We start from the raw sequence: 23,924 nt of genomic DNA, 5'->3' as shown, positions 1-23,924 counted from the left end.
TCCCATGTGGCTCTGGGTGCTAAAGAGCCAGAAAGAGCACTCAGACTGGGGTGTAGAGCACTCAGCGAGGGTGTTCAGAGGACTTCTGAGGAGGTGACACTGGAATTGGCTCACTCCAGATCCAAAAGCAAAAAACAAATCCAAGTCACTCCTGTGTGAGACGACCCACAGACTCCATGGTCCTGGGGCCTGAGCCAGTTTGAAAATATCCCAGCCCCTTAAGGCCGAGTTTCTCAGCCTCAGTCCCACTGATATTTTAGGCTGGATAATTCTTTGTTGGGGGGGCTCTCCTGTGCACTGTAGAATGTTTGGCAGGATCCCTGACTTCTGTCTACTAAGTGCCAGTAACATTCCCTGTCCCCCAGCTTTGACAACCAAAAACTTCCAGACACTACCAAACGGCCCCAAAGAGGCAAAATTGTCCCCGGGTTAGTGCTACTGCCTTAGGGTCATAAAAACCTTAAGGTCATAGAACCAGTGCAGGTGGTTCTAGAAGGAATGAAATTTTAAAAAATATCAGTGCCTTGACTTATACTGTGCTGAATGAGTGAGTGAGTGAATGAATGAATGAATGAATGAGCGAGCCACCTGGAGCCCCTTTGATATATTTCTTTTAGGTCTTACAGAATGATCCCTGGGCTAGTAATTCTAAGATGCTTAAGTGAGAGGTAACAACACCACATCCATTTATTCAGTGCTCTGTACAAGTTGTATGATCTGGGACAAGTAGTTCAAACGCTTTGAGTCTCAAGTTCATCAGTTCTCAAATGGGGATATTAACCCATGCTGCAAGATCATTAGGATAATTACATGAGGTAGTTGATGTAAAGCAGTGGTTGGCAAACTCATTAGTCAACAGAGCAGCAAACTGCGGCTCGCGAGCCGCAGTTTGCCGACCACTGATGTAAAGCATACAGTATTAGAGGTCTAGGTACTCCTTCAGTGCAACAGACAAGAGGAATTTCAGCAGGATGCCCCCTGGCTCCTGCTTCTAATCTTTATCCCCAAAAAAGCACCAGGGTAATCTGAGCACATATTTTTTTATATATATAAACATGTAGGGACTGCCTGACACATTGCCAGGAACTGACATTATCCATCCAACTCATCCCTCACAAGCAACCAGGTTGGTTAAGAGACCCAGAGAGCTGTGATTTGCCCTGGATCACACAGCTAATAAGGACCTCAGAAGGCTCAGTCGGCACTCAGAGCCGGCTAGCCTGCTGACCACCATTGCCCCCATCACACTGGGGTCTGTGTGCATTGTGAATTTTGGGGAAATGCTTTGCATATTCTGTGTTCTGTAGTCTCATATAGACGTAGATGACCAGATCGGGGAATTTCTCCTGAAAATACCGGGCAGGGTCTTGAATTTTCGACTTCATCCTGAAATGAAATGAAAATATTTTGGCAGGCATGTTCCCAATTCTTCCCCCTTTATAGAACATGGCCTGGAGATCATTGTGCTCCCAAGATCTTATAATAATAAAATCATAATATGCTAATTAGACCAGACATCCTTCTGGATGACCTTCCAGATGAAGCCGGGGCTGTGAGAGCCGAGACAGCCACCAAGGTGGGCGGGGGCCAGAGTAGAGGCAGCTGCTGTGGCGGCAGGGGCCCGAGCCCCTTGCACGAATTTCATGCATCAGGCCTTTAGGTGAATAAGGACTCGGGAATCTGACAGAGCAAGAGTCATCTCCTGACTTCTCAACTAATTGTGTGAACTTTGGCAATGTGATATTTGTGAACCTCAGTTTTATCATCCATGAAATAGACATAATACAATTCCACAATTCCTTATCTACATTTTCAAAATCCTAAAGAGCCCTAGAAATGGCAAGTTGTTGGTGGTTGTGTTCTTTAATGAGTTTGCAGCTAACGTTTTTGGTAGCAAACGCTGATTTAACTAACATGGGGCTACTTCCTAGATTTTTACAATGTTACATTCACTTTACCCAGCTGCCCAGTCCACTGTGGTTCCACAAGGGAGTCACTAGCCTGCTGTTCAATGGGACTCAGCAGAAGTTAAGAAAGAAGATGAGCCCTAACCAGTTTGGCTCAGTGGATAGAGTGTCGGCCTGCGGACTGAAGGATCCACGGCTCAATACTGGTCAGGGGCACATGCTTGGGTTGCAGGCTCAATCTCCAGTAGGGGGTGTGCAGGAGGCAGCCAATCCATGGTTCTCTCTCATCATTGATGTTTCTCTCTCTCTCTCCCTCTCCCTTCCTCTCTGAAAATCAATAAAAATATTTTTTTTACAAAAAAAAAAAGAAGAAAGATGGAAGCCTGCTAGTCATGTCCATCATTCATTATAAGGCCCATGTAATGGCCCTTTTCCCAACACAGGGGAGGAGTTACTTTTCTTTCATCAAAATTAATTGTGCTCTTCCCATCAAATAGCAGGTATAAGTTCAGAACTGGATTTTTAGATCTTCTCATTTCAAATATGTCTTACAGGAAAGAAAACAATACTTACTGTTCATTCTTTTCTTCATCAATGTGTTCCCCCAAATTCCGGATGAACCTTAGCAAATCACCCACAGTGTCCTGATATTTTAAATAGGGTTTTTTTATATAAAACGAATTCATTCCTTCCACAATGTCTTTGTCAATCTAAACAACAAAACATTTCACAAAAATGTGGTAGCAATGCAAAATAAATCCTGGCAACATACAAATTTGAATATGTGTCAAAATCACTACTATTAAAAAAGCAGTGGTAATGATAGTTGTGTTGGATATGGGATTCGGTAACTAAATTTGTTTTGGAGTTGTTTTCATAAGAAATATATATATATATATATATATGTCTAATATGCAAATTGTCCCCTCGGGAGTTTGACCAGGTGACCGGGAGTTCGATCACTCGCTATGACGTGCACCAACCACCTTGCTGGCAGCTGGAAGGCCCCAATGGGCCCTGATCACTGGCCAGGCCTAGGGACCCTACCTGTGCACGAATTTCGTGCACTGGGCCTCTAGTTAAATATATTAACACATGGTTTAGAAAATCTTTGGCCACTATGTTAGGAGATGTTCTCATTATACTATACTGTACTTTTATCCTTGTGGCCACCCTTCCAAAATGATCATGGTTGTTTTTGTTTCTTTTTTTCTTTTGAATTGTATTTCCAAAGGGGTTACATATTTCTCTTTGCCTCTAGGTGTCCCAGGGCAACTTCTGTCATAGTAATGCCTCCCTCTTTGTGCTGGCACCCTTGTAGATGGCTTCATATTTAGAAAGAGTTTGGAATAAGGGAACAAGACGCAACAACCATGAGGCCATAGGTCCCTTAGGAAGCGTGAGTGGTACCTGGACCACGGCTAGAGAAGACTTGTTGAGACTGCCCACGTGTACTATGTATGGAGCACACGTGGGAAATGCTAAGCCACATGTATGTGGCAGGATGGGGAAGGAAGGCAGGAATATACACCAGGAAACTTGGCTCTGGACTTGAGCTGCCAAAAACTGATTGTACGACCATGAAAATGGGCAAACCACAAGAATCAACAGGAAAAAAAAAAAATCTAAAATGGAAATTAAAAGATAAGGCCTGAAGCTCATAAAAATTAAATACAAGTCAATGCAATTTAGGGGAAACAACTAATGAATTAGGGAACGAAATAATAGGGTTCTCTTCCCAACTCTGCCAATCTCTGCCTTGCCAGTCCTGGGTATTATGGGAGCCTCAATTTCCCAAGCAACTAAATGGCTGGGTGGGCCTGATGGCATCATAGTGTTGTGCAGTGAGTGGCTTTAGTGTGTAGGTTCCGCCACCAAACTGCCCAGCTTCAAAACCTGCTGTACCCCTTACTGGCTCTCTGCCTTTGGAAAAACTGTCTGTGCCTCAGTTTGCTCACCTGCAAAATGGAGATATTTGCCTCAGAGGTTGTTATAAGGATTAACTATGGTAACTCACAGAAGTTTTCACGACTGTAGCTGCCATGCAGTCAGCACTACATAGTCATTAGCTATAACTATCATCTGCTCTGGTTTCTCATTTCTGTTTCTATGAGTTTTAAGTCTCAGCTGAAGTTTTATAGATATTCATTTGGAAAATAGTCATGGCACACCTACTTCATGCCAGGAATAAAATAACAGACAAGATAACGGATGGTCTCTGCCCTCATGGAACTTAATGGATAGCAGGAAAAATGAACATTAAGCTGACATTTATGACTGTGATGTGAAATCTAGAGTCAAGTGAGGGAAGGAAAGCCTAATGAGACCCAGAAACAAAGAGGTGTGGGAGAAGCAGAGTCCTAGATTGGCCTAAGATAGGGAAGCTGCTGGTCTCAGTCAAAGACCTCAGGATTATGGATTCTCCCATAGTGCTTTGTACCTGTCTCTGGGCGCCCAGCATGTATCATATAGCCATCGTTTCTGAGTCTCCCGGCCCTACATGCCATACTCTGCTTTGTATACTCATGACTTCTTATGGGCCTAGCACATACCTAGTACTTGTTGGATGTGTGCTAATTAATAATAATGAAAGTTCTGATAGTACTCACTAGATCAATATGCTGATTTATTTTGATGTTCCACTGTATTTAGTTCAAGTTAGGTGGACCTTTTCTTGAAGAGGAGGAATTTGAAAGATCATCTCCTCTTCATAGTCTGCTTTCTCGGGCACAATGTAGGTCTGTTACGTGGATCCTCAGAGCTGGGCTGTTCACAGGCAGCAGAGGCCCTGGACTGAAAGGCCTCATGGTGGAGCACTTCCTCTGGATTAAGCCTTATCTAGTCAGCTGCTCTTGTTACCATGGCAATAGGATCATTAGCCAGGACCGTCTTAGAAAATAAGTCTTGAGGGAAAGAGCCACAGAAAAAGCAAAGGCTCATGGCTGGGACAAGACTATCCTAAAGAGGAGCCTAGATGAGAGTCTGTTAGGAAGGCTTGGCCTCGACAAGGGTGGGCGTGGGAGGGCAGAGACCCAAAAGGTAGAGGGGACTAGGATGGGGAGGAAGAAAAGGGAAATCCTTTCTTTCACTTTTTGGTTGGGCCAGGCCAACAGTATATCAAAAAGAAAAACTATGATAAAACATTACACAGCTTCTTATTCCTTAAATAACCCCCAGACTGTAGGAATTGTTCATACCTCAGAGATCCACTTATCAAAACTTCTGGAAGGTTCTAATGGTCCAGGTTGCAGTAGTTGGAGGATACTGAGTTCTTGGTTCTGTTTTATTGGCTTTTTGATTTTTTTTTTCTTTTTGATGTCGGATTCATTTCCCACATTCCTAAGGGTCCTATAGCGGCTGAGGATGACAGAATTATCATGGTCACTCCATCCTTCCCACTCTTTCCAGAAAGACAAAACTGTTAGATTTTTGGTTTTAATAGAAATAATAAAACTATGTCTTTAAAAATTCTGCATGATGGGAGAGACAGGTATCTCTCTGTTTCTCTCTCCCTATTCTTCAGAAAAGAGAAACAGAAACCAGAGAGGTTAAGTCACCACTCCAAGGACACACAGCCAGGAAATGCCCAGGTGGATCTGCTGATTCTCAGCCTGACTCCCACCCACACCACCTCACTGTGATGGTTAACCTGACTAGTCACAGGGTGCCCAGACTAAACAGTATTCTGGCTGTTTGTGAGGGTGTTTCCAGATGAGATTGGCGTTGAAATCAGTGGGCTCAGTAAAGCAGATTGTCCTCTCCAGTGTTATATATATTTCCTATTGGTCTGTTTCTCTAGAGAACCCTGACTAATGCACTCACTGTCTCCATGCAGGGGGCCTGTGACATACACTTAAGTTTTACTTACCTCTCCCAGCTCCAGAAGAAAGGATGACCCAGCAGGTCACTCAGAAGGTTCTCTTTATTTTCCCCAGGACAGAACAGCTGCTGAATGAGGTTCTGAATTTCTTCGTTTGGAGACAATGTAATCACTTCTTCATTGCTTTGAGTCTTCAGCGTCTCAAAAGGGATGTCTCCCTTCCTTACCACATATAGGACCAGCCGTCCAAGGGCCTGCACCAAAACCAGCAATCAAGCCAAAGTTGCTTATGCATGATCACTCTAGTTGGGTAACTTTGGAGCGTATGGTACAGGCTAGGGGCAAATGGAAAATGGGAGGAATCTTAAGGAGTCCACAGACTGGTTAGGAAGAGAAGACACAGGTTTATGCATAGAGAACTTTTCCAGGCAGTATGTAGTCCTCACAGTTCAGGTTTATAAGGAGGAAAAGCTAATCCTGGGCCAGAGTTGCCAAGACAGACTACCTGGAGAAAGAGGGATTTGAGCTGGACCTCAAAGTATGGATAGAAGTTAGATAAACATGAGAAAGGGATAAGGTTTTAAACTGGGCAGGGGGTGGGGTGGGGGGGATGCCAGGAGCTGGGAACTGGGACTTTGGGTTGGGGCTATGTCAGGCAGCAGGTAAAGGAGCCAGGCCAGGTACAGCAGGATATAGTGATGGGCCCAGGGGTTAGGCCACGACAGGGAGGAAAAGCCAAGAAGGAGGCCAGCATCGGAATGCCTGCATCAGGCAAGACACCAATCAGGGAAGGAGCTGAAATCTGGAGCCATTGAACCACCAAGGCCAGACCCAGGGATGAAGAGCCCTGGTCCATTGGGGTGAAAGTTCAACACCCTGGAGACTCTCCAGGAGAGATCTGCCCTGACCCGATTGGAATCAATGGGGAGCTTTGGTCTTCAGAGGCCAGGCTCTGTCTCTACTCAGGAGAACCAGTTATTCCAGGATCTTCACCTTTTTAGCCAAACTTAGTCTCTTTCGAGCTGGGGATCCCACCCCGGTGTTTTTGAGAGCCTTAGAATCTGGCCCTCTTTGGAGTTTGAATGGAGTGGGAAAAGACATCTTATTTACTTTGTCCTTAGGCAGAAAATACCTCCTACGGGAATTCTGGAGCTGTTTTGGAGATACCTCCTAGAAGTGATTTGAGAATGCTCAATTTATTTACTTATGTAACTAGTGGAGAAAGAAAGAGATCTAAAAAGACACAGAAAGAAGCCACAGCAACAACCAATCCACACCAGCCTAGGGAAATGCAAGGGAGTGACAGCAGTGAGCACTGAGGGAATGCCTTGAAAGTTCTTTCCTTCCTGGTTAAAATAGGGATGTTCTCTAATTTGCCATAGAATATAGGATAATGAATGAATAAGGAAGCAGAGAGATGGAAAAGTTAGCCGACCCCAGAAATTACCTCTAGATCGCTCATGACTTGTTCTGGCTCTTCAGCCCACTTGATGCTTTTATCAAAATCTGCCACACGAACAGCATTCTTGGAATCTAAGGAATAGTTTGTAGAGAGTGGTGCATTGAAAATCCTCATTCTCCATGCTGTGAGTAATTCACTTAAATAAATATGTAACCCAGTGGGCAATCCATCATCTCTAAAGAAGGCAGTAATAAAACTTACGTCTGCATTGCTGTTTGTTCCTCAAAACACACATGTGCCCTGTGTCATTTGACCTATGAAGCATCTGCCAATAGCAAGTCTTATATTTTATTTTTTCCAAGCCAGGGGGTGGGGAAGGATGAGGAGACATTTAACCAGCACCCCATTCATGCAATTCCTGGGGGTAAAGAGCAGAGATTTGTAAAGGAGCTGTTGGCAGAGTTAAGGTTGCATCCTATCGCTAAAGAACAACTAGCCACAAGGCTCCAAACCCAAGGCCACCTTATCATACTGCTCCATAACCTAGCCCACTGTGACACTGTCATCAGTTACCATGGATCCACCCTGTGCTTATGCTGAGTCACTGCCTCCTTGCCCTCTTCAGAATCTTTCTTCCTTGAAGGAAACCCCTGAGTCCTCAGAAAGAGGGATGCAGGGATGAGAATGGTCAGGAACAAGATGACAGGAGGGCAAGTCAGTGATTTGTCATCGAAGAGGTGGCTCCTGATTTTTGCTTCATGGACTCTGAGAAGGAAGGCTGGGCAGCCCCATATAAATGATGGCCAGAGCAGCTGTGTGCTTCTAGAGCCCCTTTTATTGTAAACGTAGACATCCTGTGTGGAAATCCATCAAATTATTCAACAAGTGTTTAGTGAAGGGAAAGGGCCCGTGAAAAGGGGAACACAGTCTCGGCCTAGGGAGTGTAGGGTCTTGGGGTGAAGAGACAAATAATTACAGATACACATAAAATTAATTGCAATTTGAAAATGCTAGCCAAAAGGACAGGAAGTTCTGAAGGTGTCTTTTCCTAAAAGAGTTACATGGCTGGGATGGGGAGGAGTCGTCTTTATGAGTAGAGTCTGGGTAGGTGAGCAGAGTGGAGAAGAGAGGAAGAGAGAACTCTAGATAGGAATTCCTGAGACAGAAAGGAACCTGGAGAATTTCACCATGACAAAAAGAAGGCCCAGAGAGGAGGAATTAAGTCAGAAAGTGGCTTGTGATGAGGTTGAAGGGGTAGATGGGGGGCAGATCATAAACCTCAGATTGTTTTCAGTTATAAGAACTGATAAATTCCCTTCATGTGTTTAAGCCACTTGAGTGCTTGCTTGGAATCTGTTTCATTGTATTGCATCTTGTCTTGGCATCCCCAATTTTGACCTGTTTTGCCATTAAGTTTCACAGTAACTGCCACCTTGTCTGAAGGAATGCACCTTCAGGATTCTCTGACTTGAAGACTATTCTGGGAATCCAAATATCTGGAGCTGGCTCCATCCAAGACAAAACCTTCATATTTGTACTTGCCAAAGGCAAGATGAGGTTAGCTGGTATTCCATTAGCAGCCATGACCTCCATGCGGAGGAAGGGTTACAACTGGGAGCAGGAGAGACTGCACTGTAATTACAACTTTGTTGCATTAACCCTCAAACTGAATAATCCACATTTACTCCAGTCCTTTCCCATCTGCAATGAAAATGCTTTCCTTTTGTCAACAAGGACCCCACAATTTCTAAGAGACGACTGGAGACTCACCTATTAAGATGTTTTGTGGCTGTAGATCCTGGTGAGTGTATCCACATGACAGCATACACTCCACGGCCTTAAATATAGATAAGAGGATGTTTCGGCTAAACTCATCTTCCTCGTTTTCCACAGCCTCCCCTCTGCGCTCGGCCAAATGCCTCTCCAGTGTCTGCTCGCAGAGGGAGGTGCACACATACAGACAGCCCCTGTGGACCTCATGCCCGTAGAATGTCACCAAGTTACTGTTCCCGCGGATGCTCTGCAGACAGGAGACTTCCTTTTGTCCACGACTGCTGTCTTCAGAAAATCGCTTCACAGCTACCTCTTGCTCGTCATAGAACCCCAGGTAGATGCCTCCTTCTGAGCTGTCAGCGATTTTATATTCTTCATCCCTAAAGATCTTGAGTCTGCCGATCATAGGGCGGTATATCCTGTGGAGATGTTTCAGGGCCGGCCCCCAGTGTGAGCTCTGAGGCTCCCAGTCTTCAGCGGGAGGGTGATAATCTTTTCTGGCTCCATGATGGAGAAGAAGCTTTACAAGGGAACTGTTGTACTTGTGCCTCGCTAACATAACAAGGTTCCCACAATCCGTGCTGGCTCCTTTGTCACACAGCAACTTGGCAATTTCCTCCAGATTGAGTTCGACAGCCCACAGCAATGCTGTTTTGCCCTCCCTGTCTGTGTCGTCAATCTCTGTATGTTTTTGTTCCAGAAACATCTGTACCAAAATCAAGTGCTTCCTTTCCACTGCAAGAATCAGGGGTGTCTTCCCTTTTTCTCCCCTCACATTGACATCGGCCCCATGGTGCAACAGAAGGCGAGTGATGGCCTCCACATTACTGTTATCAGAGTTCACAAGAGCATGGATCAAAGCATTTCTGCCCATGTTGTCACGAGCTTTGACATCTGCCCCCATCTCTTCGAGAAGGATCCTCAAGACATCTACCCGTCCTTTCTTAGCAGCATCCATGAGAGCTGTGGCCCCTCCTTTCTTAAGCTTCTCTTGGTCCTCCATTGTCTTTCGGCCTAAATTTACTTCTGCTCCGTTCTCATACAGGAATCTTAAGGCTTCGACCTTACCATACACAGCAGCTTCCATGAAAGCTGTGAAGCCATGAAGATCCCGCTCATTGATATCTGCACCTTTTGAAAGGAAAAGTTTGAGCAGCCTCACATTTCCCACAATCCCAGCGACAATGAAGGGAGTAGCCCCATTCCTCTTCCTCAGACAAGGGTTAGCACCATAGCGAAGCAGAAGGTCCACCATGTCCTCATTGTTCATTTGTACTGCATTATGCAGAGGGGACCAGCCCCATTCCTCTTCCTGGAAATTGACATCAGTCCCTCCTTCCAGCAATTGCTTGACCAGCTCCATGTCTTCTTCTTTAACGGCATTTATCAACAAATGATTGTTGTCCCCTGAAGTCCCCCCATTGCCAGAGGGTGTGGGTCTGTCCTGGGTCTCCCTGGTCTCCATGATCATAAATACTTTCTGCCTTTGAGAAAATGAAAACTTATCTCCTTGGGACTTGATCAAAGAAGCATGGAGCTCTAGAAACTCCTGTCAAATAAGGATTATCTGACTACAGATCAGCAGTATGAGGAAGGACAATACCCTGGGAGTCTTCTGACATTACACCTGGAGACAAAAGAGGTATTTTGTAATTTTATAATAGAAAACATTTGAATTAGAAAAAAAATGAATTTTACTAGCAACTTTTTGAAAACACACCTACTTATTTATTATAGAATGTTGTATTACATAATATCATAAATATCTATACTAATAAAAGGGTAATATTCTAATGAGACTGGGAGACCTTCCGGATGTTCTTCCGGACAAAGCCATGGTGGCGGGGCTGAGGCAGAGGTAGTTAGGAGTGATTAGGCCAGGAGGGGAGGGAGTTGGGGGTGATCAGACTGGAGGGGGGGGGGCAGTTGGGGACAAGCATGCCAGCAGGCTGGCGGGGGCAGGGGGGCTGTTGGGGTGAGCAGGCCAGCAGGGGTGCAGTTGGGGGTGATCATGCCAGCTGGGGGGCAGTTGGGGTGATCAGGCTGTTGGGGGGGGCAGTTGGGGGCAAGCGGGCAGGCAGGGGGGCAGTTGGGGGTGATCAGGCTGGCAAGGGGAGGCAGTTGGGGGCAAGAAGGCCAAGCAGGGAGGGGAAGTTGGGAGTGAGCAGGCCATCAGGCAGAATGGTTAGGGGCGATCAGGCAGGCAGGCAGGTGAGCCATTAGGAGCCAGCGGTCCTGGATTGTGAGAGGGATATCCACAGGGATCAGGCCTAAACCAGCAGTCGGACATCCCCTGAGGGATCCCAGATTGGAGCGGGTGCAGGCTGGGCTGAGGGACACCCCCCACCCCGCTCTGTGCATGAATTTTGTGCACCGGGCCACTAATACATATATAAAGTCAAAAAATGAAAACTATTACTTTATAATCCCATTACCCAGAAATAGACAATGGTAATATTTTAGAATATTTCTATAGATTTAAAAAATAGTTGGGATCATGCTGTGTAAAGTAACTTTGTATCCTTCCTTTCATTTAATGCACATTATAAATAATTTTCTATGTTATTACAAAGTCTTTTAAAACATTTTTAATGACTGTGTAATATACCATCACTCAGTTGTTTCATTTCCCTAGTATTAAGCAAATTTTTTTAATATATTTTATTGATATTTTACAGAGAGGAAGGGAGAGGGATAGAGAGCTAGAAACATTGATGAGAGAGAAACATCGATCAGCTGCCTCCTGCACACCACCCACTGAGGATGTACCCGCAACCAAGGTACATGCCCTTGACCGGAATTGAACCCGGGACCCTTCAGTCCGCAGGCCGACGCTCTATCCACTGAGCCAAACCGGTTTCGGCATTAAGCAAATTTTTAAACAAGTTTTTAAACAAGATGTTTTAAATGAGAATTTTCAAACAATTCTAAATAATGTTGCTTCAAATTTATGTTACTTTAGCTTGTTTTCTTATGCTAGATCTTATAATAGAGTTCTTATGATAGATTTCAAAGAATTAAATGACTAATCAAAGGATATGAATCTTTTTAGGATTCTCAACCTATATTAATAAATTTCTTTCAATGTCATTTAAACACACTCTGACTACAAGTAGATAGTCTCCTTAAAAAAAATTTAAGAAGCAGAATTCTTATTTTAAAAAAACACACAAAAAAAACAACAGGTAGCTTTTTGCATTTCTTTATCACAGGAAGGGTGGTCACTCTCGGTGTATTCACTGGCTCCGTGCACGCCTCCTCTGTGCACTGGGTGCTCCTATTCCAAGGAGTTTAGAGTAGTAAAGCGCGGAGACTCAACCTCAGCAAGATCTAAGTTTGAGCCCCTGGCTGTGTAACTTCAGACGATTTTGTCCTAATTGTGAAACCTTATCTTATTGAGTCTCAATTTCCTGTTCCCTCAAAGAGGAACAACAATAAGCATGGTCAACTGTATAAAGTGTATTAACGTAGGGGGTGTGGCGAATATTAGGCATTCAGTAAATGGTGGAGCTAATTATGTCTATTTCAAAAAATGTCAACGAATCCTATTCTCCCCACCCATGTACATAAACATACTACACACATGGGACCTGGGAGTGTCACTTTAGTCCAACTGCCCTCAACCAGAACAGAGCAAGTTAGATCCAATTTAAGCATCAGACTGCACCAAAGTGTTATCTGAATATATCTGCACCTGCTCCAAATTCACACAGCCACCATTTTTCAGCTATCTCACCACTGCCTCAAAGTCTCCACCCTCTGAGGTCTAAATCAATGGTACTGCCTAAGCACAATCACCCAGCAACGAAACCATTGATCCCAATGTGTCTGTTAGAGCTGAGAGGGGCCAGTCTCAGGAAAGAAGCAGAGAAGGAAAGAAACCCTGAGTGCAATAATCAGAGTGGAGGATAGATCATCCCAACAAAAGCAGGGTAAGGCATCGTCCCGCTTTCAGTTTCATTTTCCCCATATGACCGGAGGTGCCTGGTAAACAGAGCCGACTGGAGTAAATAATGTGTGGATTGTGGCAGAACCTTGGCATTCTCAGGATTCAAGGGCCCTGGGGTGCCTCTGCCTCTCCTTTCTCTCCCAAAGTCCCACACCCCTTTCACTTCCAGTCCCCAAAGCCCAGAGAATCCTCCAAAGAAAAGACCTTCTCAATCTTTTCCAGCTCTCCCGCTTCCGCTCATCTTACCTTCTAAACTCCGTGGCCTCCTCTGTTACTTCCTGTCAGCACCTACTCTTCAAATACTGTTGCCAGCAGAAAAAAAATTCCTTCCGGTCAGTCACTGAGCCGGTAAGGGCGGGATGGGGGGCGGAGCCAAGAAAGGTGTGACCAGGGAGCTACGGAGGGTAGATTGGCACACCTCCACCCCCTCTGGAAGGCGGAGCCTGTGCAGGGAGGGCTTTTAGACCCTCTGAGAGTGGTGACTCTTCTCTGACTGCTGGTGACCAATTTGATGCCCAAGGTCATGCTGCTCACCTCTCAGCCTTTCAGGTCACAGCCTCCAGCTTGATCCTTACCACATTATTCCAAATCCCCTATCTTCTTGAGGGAAATGAATGGAAAATAAACATTTATTGAACACTGACTTGGGGGCCTGACACTCATCGCTTCACTGTCCCAGTTACTCCCTAACAGTCCTGCTGATGATGGAACTGTGACTCAAAAAAGCTAATGTAAGCCCGAAATCCCAAGCTCCCTCACCCATCTGGGCACACACAACTCACTGTCCTAAAAGGGCATTTTGCTGGCATTCGGGAGACCTGGTTCTATACCCAGACCTGTGACTACTAGTATTTGTAATTTATTATTTACAGAACTGTAGCTATGTAACTGAGTGGCCAGGTGGGCAGTTAAACAATGTTGGGCCTCAGTTCTCTCATGTAATATGATTTTTAAGGTTCCTTTCTGCTCCAGAAGTTCTGTTCTTGGCCATTTTCCTCGCATTGAGCTGTATACTGTGTACTGAATGCTACAGTGGAAAGTATTCCTACCCTCAAAGAATATTGCTGGGGAGACAAACTCCAGAGAGAGTCATGGATAGCGAGCGGAATGTGGTTGCATGATGCTCGCCAGTGTCATGCCATCCAGACTCTGGGTCTTTATTGCCCCTTCCACCCCAATGACACCCACGCCTCTTTCTCTAGCCTTAGCTTCTTCGTTGAGCTTCAGACTCACACATCTTGAATATGTACCAAACAGAGACCATCACCTCTCCCTCAGTCTGCTCCTGCTCTTTCTCCATCTCCATAAATAGCAGCACCACCTGGCTGCTACTCTTCATCCTCATCCCAATACCAAGTCCCCTACTTCTATCTGCAAAGCAGTGGTTAACCTCAGCCCTTGTCATCTCTTATTGCAAGAAACTGATGCCTCACTTCTTAGCCTCTAATGTAGAGTCCTACCTGCTTCATTGACTCACCATAGTTTTCAGGACAAAGTTCAAAATACTTAACCCATCATCCACTCAATTAAAATTTATTGAGCACGGACTATGTCGCCAGTGACCATTCTAAATGCTTGGGATAGAGTAGTTTAATCACACAAGTTCCTCAAGCAAGTTCTTCATGGAACTTGCATCTTAGTAGGCAGAAATAGATCATCAACCATTGAAAAAATGCAACACATGACATGATTTCAAGTTATGCTACAGTTCCTGACTGTCCCTGCTCCTCATGGGCATCATCACTGCACCTGCCACTATTATCCAGTTCTTCATCACATCACACTTCTTCCCACCTCCAGTCTCTGCTTTTGCTCCCTGAAATACTAATAATAATAGTAACAAGAATGATGATGATGATGATGATAACAAACATTTAGGTAGTTCTTTAGTATGCTCCAGGAACTATTCTGAGCTTTTCAAATAGATTAAAATAGATAGTCAAATCCTTGTGAGGTAGGTACTATTTTTGATCCCATTGTACAATGAGGAAATTGAGGCACAAAGTGATTAAGTAACTTGCCTTGTTCTAGGGATTTGGGCTATCTCACTGAACAACATAGAGAAAGATGCCTACCCTCATTCTTGTTGGAGAAGGCAGACAATGAACAAAATAAGTAAACTGTATACAATTTGCTCTATGGTGAAAATGCTACAGAGAATAGTGAAGCAAAATAAGAAGGGTTGAAATGGGAATTGGAAGTCAAGAAGACTCAAAGGCCATTATCTAGGCCTAACTGCATTCCATGCCTTACTCTTAGGGCCATTGTTTTAGTTACTTACATTTCAATATTTTTTTCTTTATAAAGAAATTTGAATAGCTGGACCAATTTAAAAGGTTCAGAGGCAGTGAATTATGTTGAGATCAGCACTTAATATGTCCTGAACACTTTTTTCTCTTTTCCTAAGAGCTTCAAATTTTTCCCATTTTTCAAATTTTATTGAGAAATAATTGAAATACATCACTGTATATGTTTAAGGTGTACAGCATAATGGTTTGATTTACATATATTATGAAATGATCATCACAATAGGTTTAGCAAATAACCATCATTTCATAGATACATTAAGAAGAGAAGAAACATTTTCTCCTGTGATGAGAACTCTTATGATCTATAAACTTATCAGTTTTCTTATATATCATACAGTAGTGTTAGCTACATCACCATGTTGTACTATGTATTATGTACATGACATTCCTAGTAATTATCTCATAACTAGAAGTTTGTACCTTTTGACTTTGACCACCTTCCTCCAATTCTCTCAACCCCCCCCCACCCCACTCCCGCTTCTGACCATAAATCTGACCTCTTTTTCTACGAGTTTGGTGGGCTTTTAAAATTAGATTCCACATATATGTGAGGTCATGCAGTATTTATCTTTCTCTGATTTATTTCACTTCGCACAATGCCCTCAAGGTCCACCCATATTGTCACAAATTCTACTCTCACTTAGGCCAGCTGCCCTGGGCTGCTTCCACCCTCTAGGAGATTTCATTTTCTCATCTGTATTATGGGTAACCCTACTTAACCTCATAGAGCTGCTGTAAGGACTAAATGAGACCAGGGCCCCCCACAATGTTTGTTCTCATCTTCCTTTCCCAGGCTCTTAAACTCAGAATCCCTCAGGCGTCACCCACAGAATCAATCGCCTCTTAGATCTGGGCTTAGTGTGTGATTCCTGGGGTTTTCTACCCAATGTACCTGAAGTCTGGTCACTTTATTCAGACTAATAGCGGGGGATAAATAAAAGTCAACATTAGGTCCAGATCTGTATATAATAGGGTGAGAAAGGAGAACAGATGTGGATCCTTGCAAACCTTCCCCCAAAGTTCTCAAGCCCCACTCACCCATTATTCCCTCAGCCCACGGAGTGGAGCAGTCTTACATACAGAGTGGCTTCCCCTAGCTCATCTCAGAGACTTCGATGAAATGACTCCAGAATACGACTTGGAATGTATATGAAGTTATAAAATACTCATGCAAGCGGAAAATGGGCAAGAGTGAAAATGGCTACCACCTGATGGTGTCTAGCTACTTGACCAAGGGGAGCAACCCTTGTGCTGGCACAGGCAGAACTGGCCATGGCTGTGCTGTCTCTGTTCCGAGGACAAAGTTCTATGGGCTCTGAAATGACAGCAGGCTGAACCGAGACCAACCAACATGACCTAACAGCCCGACACCAGTTGGGTCCACCATGATGGATGGGGTCCACCCTTAGGCCCTGTCGCCCTCTCTTCCATCCCACCAGTTCCCAGCCAAACGTGGGTCTTTCATCACCTGAGACAGGGAAGCTCACCCCTCTGTCCTGTGGGACTTGCGGAGGCCAGTTCCTCCACAGGACTCTTTCTCCCCACGTCCCCTGACCACACACAGAGCCCATGGAGACAGGATCTCAGGTTGGGGTTTTATTTTTATTTTACAAGAATATAACATGCTGTAACAGGAAACACAGGGATTGAGTACATCATCTGTATCTCGGAAACCAGCTCCAGTTGTCAACAATAAATAAATATTTCAATAATGAGGAATTCCTGACAGGCGCAAAGAGGTTCCCAGCTCGTCCTGAGGTAGAGCCTGGTGGGGGAGGGACACAGGCTGCCAGGTCCTGCTGAGATGCTCGGGGTCGAGGCAAACTACAGTCACAATAATAAATAACAACAGCAATCACACCAATAGGCGGTCACAAAAATACATGCTCTGGCAGTCGTCACAGAACCAACAAGACGTTACAACTTAAATAATTGTCTCCTGGAGGAGCTCACAGTGCAGCGAGAACAGGGCTGATTTCCCGGGCACAGGGGCCACCTGGTCCGTCACCTCCCCAGCCTGGGCTCCTGCGCAGGCCCCGCCTCAGCAGGTTTGTTCAGCGATGCCCTGAGGTGACAGGCAGGTTCTGATTTTCCCAGTCCTGCTCTTCCAAGCAGCCTCTCCCTCTAACTCCACTCCCAGCTTCTGGGATCTGTCCAAGGGTCACCGTGGCCCCTCAACATTGCAAGTAAGTGTACCTCGAGGGCGTATCCCAGCAAGAGGCCCTGCTCACGTGTGGACCCTGTTGCAAACACGAGGTCAGGGGCCACCTACAAGGTCACCGAGAGCACCAAGATTCATTTCCCATGAGCAAGGTGGCTTCTCTTCGGGGCTCTCTGCTGACTTGGAAGTGGACTCAAAGGCCAGTGTTTGAGGTATAAGCATCATGCTGGTCCCCTGGCCTTGAAAAGACCGTGAGGCTGGACACAGGAGGGTTAAGAAGTACAAGCTAAAGGGCCCTTTGGCGGCGAGGCAGGTGCGGCGGGTGGAACGGGAAGGGTTGGCATCCAGGGCTCCCTCCTGTGCCCAGGACAGCCTGGGAATGAGGCACACAGGCTGTGCTCAGTCAGCTGTGCGACAGGCAAAACCGCTGACCTGGCTGTCTTCCCTCCCATTTATGAGTTTCCCTTTACATTTCCCAAACCACCCTGGACTAGTTCCTGCCCCGTTGAGAATGACAAGAGCCAGGGATACCTCTTGCACCACCATTCTTTTCCCCAGAGAGCACCACACAGCCGTGACCTTCAGCCCTTATCCACAAGTCCTGGGAGTGGGGACGACCCTCTCATGCATGAAGTTCAGTCCCACAGTATCTGGAGGAGAGGCTGTTGCTTCCAAAACAAAAAAAAAACCAACACAGCTTTTTCCTTCCCTGTCCTCTTGTTTGCTTTGCAGAACCTGCCTTCCACACAGGGGCAGCTGCCTCAGGGCTGGGTGACTCATCCTCTCTTCCCGCTGGCTCCTCACTGCCACGAGGCTCAGGTGTGTGAGGGCTCTGCTGAGCTGCAGCTGGACGGAGAGGCGTTGGTGGCCGAGGCTTGGGCAGCCAGGTCCTGGTAAGCGGGTGACTTCAGGAAGCGTGGATAGGAGTCCTTCTCCATCAGGGTGCGTGTCTTCCCCTGAGCCACATCGAAGCACGTGGCCGTGGCAGCCTGCAGGTTGGTCCTGGTCAGCTCCCTGGTCTCGTGGTCTATGTTCACCTGGGAAGGAGGGCAAGCACATGGGTGAGTGGGGGGTTGCGGGGCACGGTGGAGGGTCCAGCAGGCAGAGGGAGGAAGGACTGGTAGCTGGGGCAGTGGAAGGAGCCCTGGATTCTGAACCAGGAACCCGGGGTCTCCAGAGTCCATTACTAAGTGGCTTTCAACTCTGGGCCTGTCCCCGCATCTGATCCAGTGTCTGCCCTCCAACCTCTCAGAATCCCCAAGCATGTGTTAAGACTGTCCACAAATGCAACCCCTTTTCACCCCTTCCTCTCTCACAACCACTCCTAGGTTAGTGCCAGAGCCTGCTAGTGGGTCCTCCCCGCCTCCCTCCCTCCTCTTCCCTCCTCTCTCCTCCCGCCTCTCCCTCCCCCCCCCCCACCCAAACCTTTCAAACCCCAAGTCTGTCTGGTGGCAACTCTCATCTTCCCATGTCACTCAGAGGAAAGCCAAAGTGCATGCTGGGCCCACGCGGCTACCTGGACCCACCCCTGGCCACCTGCCACTGTGTGACCTAAATCCTATTCTCTCCCCCACTCTCCCCGCTCCACACAGGCCAAGGTGCTGGTTTGTGATGATGACAACACTCTCTGGCCTTTGCCCTTTCCTTTTCCTGTTAGGTGTTCTGTCCTCCCGTAACTCTCATGCCTCTGTTCATGTGATACCTTACCCGATAGCCCACCTCTCACTTCCCTCTGTAAAATGGAAAGACCTCTCTTCCGTCCCCCTGTGCTCCCTCCCCTACCTGCTTTATGTTTACCAGAGGACTAGAGCACCCCCTGGCAAATGTTTATTTGTTTGATTGGTTGCCTTCAAACCTTCTCCCACTAGGATAGAGGCTCTGTTTGTTCACCGCTCTCTTCCCAATGACTATAGCAGGACCTGGCATGGAATTGATGCTCAATAAATCTTTACAGAATAATGTGGACTAGATAAAAGTGTTCAGAAAATAAAATAGAAAGTATGGCACTAAAAGCAAAGCATTACTCTCATCTCTCCACTAGGTGGCACCATGTTCTTTAGCAAATGCAGGCGCCAGGCGGTGGAGGCCTGAGAGAAGGTTGCAAGTTCACTGACCACAGAGCTGCCTGTCTGAGGAGCGAGGCAGGTTACACAAGGTCCCTAACAATGACCTGGCTCCCCAGTTGTGTGTTTTGGGCTTCTAAAAATGGCTTAGTCTGCAACAGTGGGTATGGACAGATGCCAAGACACCTGCCAGCCCCTTCAACCCTATCAGTGAGTCTGAGGGTAATGGCACCCAAGGGTGGCACGAAGACCCCAATTCTCAGTGGGGAAGGAACAGGCAAGGTCTGGAGGATCTTGGGACATATCTGGGCTCTGACCTCTTTGGGGGCTTCGCTGCAGATGAACTCTTCAAAGATCCTGTGCGCCCGGGAGGCCAGCTTGGTAGCTGACCGGATCTTCTTGAACTCCTCACAGGCCAGCCAGAACTCCAGGTTCTCCTCGCTGAACTCCGTCTTCAGGAAAGCATGGAAGGCAGCCACCCCATCTGGGTTGGAGGGAGAGAGGAAGAGACTGGTCAGACTGAGGGAACAGCAGGGAATAAAAGAAGCAGAGACAGCCATTGCCGTTAACAGCTCTATTTTTAGGATGCAATTTTCTCGAACAAGGACCTGCCTTTGTATTCTGAATAGAGGCTGGCACACTAGGGGATCATTATTATTATTACTACGACTGTTATCTTGCCCACCCTTTCAGCATCTCTCAGGCTGGCCCCCAAGCGCATGAGCACACACGTGCCATCCACAGACAGACACCACAGGGTCCTACTCACTTTTACTGCTCAGCAGCAAGTCAAACGACTCTCTCCATCCCAGCACATCTTCTGAGAAGTTTCTGCTCAAAAAAAAAAAAAGGCCAAGATTTTAATTTAAAGAAAAAGGCCAACCAATTCATGAATAGCACAAACCCTAGCCAGAACTCTGATGGGAGTTGCCTAATTCACATGAAGACTTGCTCAGTGATTACTGGAGCTGACTCCTTCAACCCTTGGTTGGGAGGAGGGGGAACAGAAGTATTTTCTAGAAGGCAAGTCTGTAACCAGGAACCAAAGCCAGGCCCCGTTTGGTCCTCAGTAAATATCTTCTAAGACGGTCTCTTTGCTGTCCAAGATTCTTGCTTTTCCCCTGACTCTCGGGGTGTTGTTTTGTACATTTTCCCAAGGAAATAAGGGCCTCGTCAATAAAGGGTATGTCACCCAGAACCCCAGAGCCTGGCACAGTTGATGTTCAATACGAAAGGGCTGTTAGGTAAGGCGCATACTCGTGGAAGCAGAGCCATTGATTGAAAACTTCAAGTGGTCTTGGACCCTCTCCTGGCCCTGGTTGCATGCGCAATGACATCTCCAGGTGGGAGAGTAAGAAGCCTGGGGAGGGGTCACACCAAGACCCCCCCCCCCCCCGCCCCCAGCATGTCCTAGTTTCTCCTTGGGTTCTCCTTCTCATGACTCCTTTCCTAAATCTGGCTCCGTCTCCTCTAGGGGCCCTGGGCTGCTCAGCAGGACTCACCGCTCTTTGCTGTGTTTGTTGTTCCCCTCGGACTTGCCAGCATTGCCAGCATCGGAGCTGAGGTCTGATTTGTGAAGAAAGATCCCCAGCCGGGTCTTGAACTCTTTGGCTCTGGAAGACAAAGCAGGAGCATATAAGGATTTTCCGTGCTCAGCCAGGGCAGAGAGGGTTATGGGGTCTCAGAAGAGCTCAGGCTGGCGCTCCCTGAATTCCAGCCTCAAGGGTTCCTGGGAACTTGGCTTCTCTCCTTAGTATCATGAACCCCCAAACAATGAAAGGAATGTTGGAGCCGGGCCTCCGAAGATCTTACACTGAGTTTACAGCACTTCAGACACTTAAGTCACACTGCTCTCACCCTCTGGGCTTCTGCTGAATGTTTCTGGAACTGTGTGGAAATTAATTCCTCATCTTTACCTTGTCCTTCCCCTGCCACCTGCTCCAGCAAGGATTGGGGGCAGCTGAGTAGCCGCCTGGGAAATGTGCCCATCCCTCACCTGTGGACTCCAAAACCACCTCCCTGCCTTCCCAGGGCCAGAGGAGGCCACGCCCCTAGGTGTAGGCTACCCAATAAAAACCAAGTGCTTAAGAAACTGAGGGAGCCGGTTCGGCCTGGTGATGCCAACGTGGTCTTTGGCAGGTCACCTGAGAAGGACTGCCATTTGTCAGAGGCTAGAGAACGACAGTAAGCAGCGGTCCGTGTTCCCTCCTCTCTTCTCCTGGCTCGGTGCTTCTCTAAGATTCTAAGGGAAACCGCTGAGCAAGTGGCACCCAGGTGACCTCTTCCTCTCCCATCAATCGTCAGCATCCTATTATCCCGCCCACCCTGGTCCCCAAGCCGGCGCCCCACTTCCTCCGGGCGGCTGGACAAGCCCCTCTTACCTCTCCAGGCAGGTGGTGGGGAAGGCGGACAGGGTCCGGCACATGGCTGCGGGTGCAGGGCAGCACGTCGTGGGGAGCTGGGGGGCGGGCTCCAGTGGGCACGGCAGCGCGAGAGGCAGAGGGTCCGCTGAGGCTGATACTCGCCTGCTGGGGTTGAGTTTTTCAGGCTGCACGCGCGGAGCCCGCGATCTGGCGGCTTTTATTCTTTCGGTGGGGAGGGGGCGGGGCGGACTGCTCGCCGCCGACCAATCCGAGAGCGGGACTGAGCGCTGCCGAGGCAGAGGCGGGGCCGGGAGCCGAACCCCCTGGGCGCCCGCGCAGGACTGCACCCAGCCACCCGCTTGCAACCTTCACACGGGGGTGTGTGTGGGGGACGGGGGCGGGGGGGGGCGTCACACGGGACGGCCTTCCTCCGGGCAGAGAAGTCACAGGACGATGAGACGCGCACACCCAGTTAGTAGGGAAAAAACCGCGCTGGTCTCTGGTAAAAGCTGGAACCGATGCAGAGGTAGAGGATTCTCGTAGTGGGGTGAAGGGTCTGGGAGGCACACATGGTGTGGATCACAGCCTGAGCCTGTTGGGCCCTGAAATGCAACCCCGGGCAAGAGAGCATCGTGATTATACTGGTAACTACCATTTACTGTGCTCCTAGCTGGATGGCCACCGGGCTGAGTAAGCCCTCTATCATCTCATCATCACCTCCTTTTTATAAGTGGAGAAACTGAGTCAGAAAGTTAAAGAGACTTGCCCGAGATCCTAGAGTTGGAAATAGCGGACCTATGGAGGGAGGTGAGGACGGATGGAGCACCTTACTAAGACAGGTTAAATAACCTGCTCCAAGTTACACAGTAATGAATTCACTATGCGTTTCCCACTGCTTCCTCCTCAAAAAAAGAAAGAAAGGAATCTCAGCACCACTGTCACTGATGAGTGATCCTGGCTATAAGAGCTGCTGATTCAGTGTCCTGGTCTCTGAGATAAAGGTGATAAATGCTTCCCCTGCCTCTCTCCTCACCTTCCCATCAAGGCCATGCAACCTCCCCCCTTGCCCTCCAGCTGCCTCTGGGGTCGCCATGAAGAGATTGTTTGCAGGATTGCCAATGTGGCGTTTAGAGCCAGATCCTGGCTGCAAATCAGGGCTCCACCATTTACTGACCGAAGACCCTCCTTGGGCAAGCCTCTTCACTTTTCTGGGCCTCGTTTTCCTCCTCTCTAAGATGAGAACATGATATGTGTATTTCATAAGGTGGGTGTGAGGTGTAAATAAGCTAATTCTTAGTTTTCGTTTCCCAGGAAACAGGAAATTCAGTTCCTCTGAGGCAGAGACTTGCTGGGCAGAGTTCTCAGAACTCAGAGGGAGTGAGGGAGGCTGGGGTGGGCAGAGGGAGGAGGTGAATGCTACTGGTGGAACAGTCCCTTGAAGCTGTCCCCCATTGAAGCAAGGGTTCAGATACCCCCACCTCAGCCTTTCATTGGAAGCCGTTGCCCCAAGAGATGGCCTTATATTAGACAAGGCAACTCTCTCTGTCGAGGGGAACGCCTAAAGAGACTGCACTGGGGATGAGGGCCTCGGTCCCAAAGAGGGGATTTGGGCAGCATGCCACAGCACCCGAAATAACATGTAAAGCTCTAAGACTGAGAAGGCTAACCCCTATTTTTGTAAAACTACTGTTTGAAATTCTCTGCTATTACATGATCCCTTATTCTGTGAGTCAACTCTATTATTTTTAGACAGCCCCTTACTCTGGAAATTAACTTTGCTCTCTAGCTGCTTGAATAATAGGGAAGATAAACTTGGCTGTCTGACCTTGTAGGCTAGTCATCTAACGTAAGGTCCAGAAAAACCCTTATTTGGGAGACAAAGGGGGTGGAAAGATATAAATAGGGAAAGCTTCCTCCATGGTTTTGCTCAGAAATTTGGGAGACATCTCTCTCTGGGCCCGCTGGCGTAATAAACAGCCTAACTCCATTTCTCTGGGCGTTGTTTGGTTTTTCTCCCGTCTTCTATAAGCATCATTTCTTCTGTAACAAGATCAGTGCTCAGCACATGGTCAGCACTCAATAAATGTTAGTGCTCGGTCTTACTTAACACAGGGATTGCTAGACAGTAAGGAAAAGTAAGTACTGAGTTTTGTGTCTTTTGGAAGTGACGTTTTTAT

General features: G+C 47.2%; 3 protein-coding genes across 3 annotated transcripts in view; 1 reads left to right on the top strand and 2 right to left on the bottom strand.

Moving 5' to 3' along the window:
- The window catches only part of RGSL1 (regulator of G protein signaling like 1), a 61,584-nt gene extending 43,268 nt beyond the window's left edge, over positions 1-18,316 (top strand). Inside the window, exon 20 of the mRNA XM_080647947.1 lies at positions 18,054-18,316. The gene's annotated coding sequence lies outside the window, so the exon portion shown is untranslated. The remainder of the gene's footprint in view (positions 1-18,053) is intronic.
- On the bottom strand, positions 670-13,164 carry RNASEL (ribonuclease L). Its single transcript, XM_080647948.1, has 7 exons — positions 13,098-13,164; positions 8,900-10,529; positions 7,175-7,260; positions 5,776-5,981; positions 5,105-5,264; positions 2,481-2,617; positions 670-1,386 (listed from the first exon to the last, which is right to left on the bottom strand). Exons 2-7 carry the CDS (start codon positions 10,371-10,373, stop codon positions 1,206-1,208), a joined length of 2,244 nt encoding a protein of 747 aa, XP_080504074.1. The 5' UTR covers positions 10,374-10,529; positions 13,098-13,164; the 3' UTR covers positions 670-1,205.
- RGS16 (regulator of G protein signaling 16) lies at positions 16,744-21,934 on the bottom strand. Its single transcript, XM_080647949.1, has 5 exons — positions 21,766-21,934; positions 20,887-20,997; positions 20,154-20,215; positions 19,702-19,868; positions 16,744-18,358 (listed from the first exon to the last, which is right to left on the bottom strand). The coding sequence occupies exons 1-5, from the start codon at positions 21,807-21,809 to the stop codon at positions 18,137-18,139; spliced, it is 606 nt and encodes a 201-aa protein (XP_080504075.1). The 5' UTR covers positions 21,810-21,934; the 3' UTR covers positions 16,744-18,136.
- Between the last annotated feature and the right edge of the window lie 1,990 nt (positions 21,935-23,924).

Source organism: Plecotus auritus (genome assembly GCF_963455305.1).
Source record: "Plecotus auritus genome assembly, chromosome: 12".
In the NCBI taxonomy this organism is placed as follows: Eukaryota; Metazoa; Chordata; class Mammalia; order Chiroptera; family Vespertilionidae; genus Plecotus; species Plecotus auritus.
Note: the sequence above shows the minus strand (reverse complement) of the source record. Positions and strands in the feature narration are given on the sequence as shown.

Bases quoted from the DNA above. Each gene is read 5' to 3' on its own strand.
- RGS16 (XM_080647949.1), bottom strand. From the start codon at position 21,809: ATGTGCCGGACCCTGTCCGCCTTCCCCACCACCTGCCTGGAGAG. The intron at 19,869-20,153 runs GTGAGTAGGACC...CCTCCAACCCAG, and splicing joins CTTGCTGCTGAGCAGTAAAA to ATGGGGTGGCTGCCTTCCAT. The intron at 18,359-19,701 runs GTCAGAGCCCAG...CCTCCTTCCCAG, and splicing joins GCAGCGAAGCCCCCAAAGAG to GTGAACATAGACCACGAGAC.
- RNASEL (XM_080647948.1), bottom strand. From the start codon at position 10,373: ATGATCATGGAGACCAGGGAGACCCAGGACAGACCCACACCCTCTGGC. The intron at 7,261-8,899 runs GTGAGTCTCCAG...ACTATTCCTTAG, and splicing joins GCCACAAAACATCTTAATAG to ATTCCAAGAATGCTGTTCGT. The intron at 5,982-7,174 runs GTAATTTCTGGG...GTTTTGGTGCAG, and splicing joins AAGTCATGAGCGATCTAGAG to GCCCTTGGACGGCTGGTCCT.